The sequence below is a fragment of the Aplidium turbinatum genome, chromosome 10 (assembly GCF_918807975.1).
Source record: "Aplidium turbinatum chromosome 10, kaAplTurb1.1, whole genome shotgun sequence".
NCBI lineage: Eukaryota > Metazoa > Chordata > Ascidiacea > Aplousobranchia > Polyclinidae > Aplidium > Aplidium turbinatum.
This window is the reverse complement of record NC_137481.1, coordinates 24,610,160-24,613,549: the sequence shown is the minus strand read 5'-3', so window position 1 is coordinate 24,613,549 and position 3,390 is coordinate 24,610,160. Positions and strand designations below refer to the sequence as shown.

The 3,390-nt window shown below is 42.4% G+C and overlaps 1 protein-coding gene across 1 annotated transcript; it reads left to right on the top strand.

Annotated features, from left to right (window-relative positions):
- The first annotated feature begins 227 nt into the window (after positions 1–227).
- LOC145778222 (transcription factor Jun-like) lies at positions 228–2,751 on the top strand. The gene has a single exon (XM_082589679.1). It carries the CDS (start codon positions 914–916, stop codon positions 2,069–2,071), a length of 1,158 nt encoding a protein of 385 aa, XP_082445805.1. The 5' UTR covers positions 228–913; the 3' UTR covers positions 2,072–2,751.
- The last annotated feature ends 639 nt before the right edge of the window (positions 2,752–3,390 follow it).

Below are 3,390 nucleotides of genomic sequence, written 5' to 3'. Positions count from 1 at the left end.
CTTTGACTGCATAGGTAGTTAGCGATTATGGGACTATTTCCGGGCCCAGCTTGTTATTTTAACCACCCTGATCACAAATAAAATGAAAATGGGCTAAACTACGCGGTATATCGTATTGCGTCACAATAAGCAGATGTGTGCGTAAGAATGGTATTATACCACAAGCAGGGCTGTTGAGAGGTTAATTTAGGTCTTTTACCAATGAGAGGCCCAGACCCCTCAAACAAGACACTTCTGAAACACAACAGGAACATGAAGTGTAGCTTGTGTCCGGCCTCCCGGAAAGATTTCGGGTCGGTAAAGTGACCCCCAAGTCCAAAAGTACCTTTTGGACTCTCCTGTCAACGCTAATGATCAAATAATGGCAATAAAAAACTGGAAAGTATTTAATGTTATCATTTCCACTTGTGGTTCTGAATGATAACATAGTGCTGAACAATCAATGAAGAACAAAAAGCTTTATCTAATTTGTGTTGTTGTTTCAAAGGTCATATTGAGATAGACTGTATGGTCTACTTTACAGGAAATTACTTTGGTGCTTTTTTTTTCCAGAAACTTTGCAATAAATAAACTGAATGATTCTGATTCTGCTTCCTGCTCACCACGCATAATTGTACACACCAGAATTTCCATCTTTCTAGCAATTGTGCGGAATACATCAACAGTGTCCTCCAGTGGCAAGAAATCCATAAAATTTAAAAAGAAAGAAAGCCTCCGCTCGACGCCAACTAACTGATCGTGTCGTCATAATTGAAAAACTGAGCCATCTCTCGTTTTATAAGATAATAACAACTTAATCGGAAAGAAACGTCATAACCTACCTCTGCTGCTCCTTCTCTTTTTAGTTTCTTTTATTGCTCCTCGTGACTAGAACAAAGTCCCGCTATTGTTTATAGATTGCTGCAGTGTTAAAATGAATGTGGCATTTTATCACGACGACCCAAGCAGCCGCATAGCTTCAGCTTACGATCCTCAGTCATCACCAGGCTCTGTGGACAGTATAAGCAGTACAGACGGTGGACCTGTGTGCGCTATTGCCGCGGCCCCACCAGCTTTCCGCGAGCAAAGGTTCGGCCAGGAATTTCTAAAATCGAGCGTTTTGAAGGGAATGAACTTGGAGGTAAAAAGTGGAACAGCAACTTACTCTAGAAATCAACAACAGGAAGGTTTCTTGCCTAAAACTAACGTCGCTTCAACGCAAAGTTACCATCATAGCAGCAACTACGAACAATCGGTTGGATTAACATCAGCGAACAATTTGAGTATTTCTGATAGCCAAGCGCAATCGAACAACAACGTTCTCATCGCGCCAGGTCCCGAGAATATGTTAAAAGTGGGATCTCCGGACTTCGACCAAATGCTTATGCAGTACAGCCAGGCTGGCCCGCAGATGACGCCGCAAGTTTACTCAAGAAGTTTAGCGCAAGAGCAAGAGATGTACGCTCAGAACTACGCCCGAGAACTTGCCAGGGATAGGGAGCACAACGATGGTGGGCATGCCGATGCTGCTGCATCAAGTTACGTCGAAACAGCTCAACACAACGTGATCACCACCGGAGCGAGTACTCTCCCAGATTATCACCAGTATGTTTTCCCAGATACTTACTACAAAGGAGAGCGTAACGAAGGACCATCGTCAAGTGTTTATAGTGCGCAAGGATCTATTGTACACCACATGGGTACAACCCCGGGTCACCTGCAAAGTGCACACTCCGTACAGTCTCCTCAAACGTCTACTAGGGGACATTTGAAGGAAGAGCTTACACAAACTGTCCCAGTAATGTCTGACATAAGAGACATGTCTCCCATTGACATGGAACACCAAGAAGTGATCAAAACTGAACGCAAACGCATGCGGAACCGGCTCGCTGCCAGCAAGTGCCGTAAGCGAAAGTTGGCAAGAATATCTCGTCTAGAGGAGAAAGTGAATGGACTCAAGACCCAGAACCTCGAACTCTCCACCAACGCCAACGTGCTACGTCAGCAAGTTGCCGAACTGAAATCAAAAGTAATGACCCATGTCAACTCTGGCTGCCAGTTGATGATGTCACAACAGCAGGTTACCTTCTAGTCGCCGCTGCAAAGCGGTTGATTAATATTAGGTGCCTTCACAAGGCAGTGCCTTGTAAAGGCTGGCCCTACATAGCGGGTGCGAGATCAATCATAGTGAAGTGGGGCGTTGACACCGTGAAGGCCAATTCAATGTTATTGTTTTTTTACGAATACTCAGCTACGAAATATTATTTCGAAATAAGCAAATTAGCTTTGCGTAAATTATACGATTTAAACTAATTTATATCTGCTTCATCATTTTTCACCAGCAAAAGTGATCATTCTGGTCTAAAAAATGTTTTTTACATTGTTGCGTGTAAGAGAGAAAACTTTTGTTAACTGGTTTATCAATCTTCAGTAGGACACAATCGGTTTCGCATATTTAATGACAATAAACCTGTGTCGTTTCTAAGGCCACGGTCGTTCAAATTGTCATCTGTTCTTTATTTGCACCTTTTGCAACGGCTCATCATTATTTTCGTTGTTTATTACTATTTATTATGTGCCTTTCTTTACTGCTTTCATCGTTCAAGTTCTCCTTTTTGCTACATGCGCATTTCTTGCGTGGCCAGTGATAAAGGTATTTAATTTTATTTGTTCACTTCAAACATCTGTCTCTAGAAATAGATGGATGTACAAACCACTGAAGTATTCAACGTTAATATGTTTGTTGTTTATCGAAAAGAAATGTCAACCTTTTGTCTTCGTGGTTTGAGTCATCAGAAGCAATGTATGGCTGCCAATGTCCTGCACTGTGCGTGCTGCTGTTGCATGAGACCATAATGAAATTAAATTGTCTTATTTCTCGTTTATTTTATGAAACAAGACCTTTGACACTTGAAAGACAACAAAAAGCGTTTTATAGTCGATCAAAAAGACATCAGTGTTGCAACGTTAAAGTGTTTTGAAACAATTCTATTGACCGCACGAACTTACAATGGACTGATCATGTTTGTCTAACACAGAACAGCAAGGAGCTTCGGCTAGATGTCCGCTGCTTGGTTCTGAAGTGTCTACACGAGTACACGGGCGCCTACTCTAAACTGCCACCCAACTCAAGCTGATTCAATTTGCTGTTACGTTTAAGCAAATTGACCACTTGTTTTTTACCTAACTGACCGAAGTTTAAACAAACCATTTGATTTATTTCTTTTTGAAACAAAAAAAACGTAAACAATGTCCCCAGAAGGGAGTGAATATGAAATCTATGACCCAATGCTCGTCGTCGTCGTCGTGTGAGCGTCTGGGGCCGAGGGTCGATCCTAGCGTTTCTCAAAGTGGGCGAAATCGCCCCCTTGTGGGCGATTTCGATCGCTAGGGGGGCGAAAAAATCAAAGG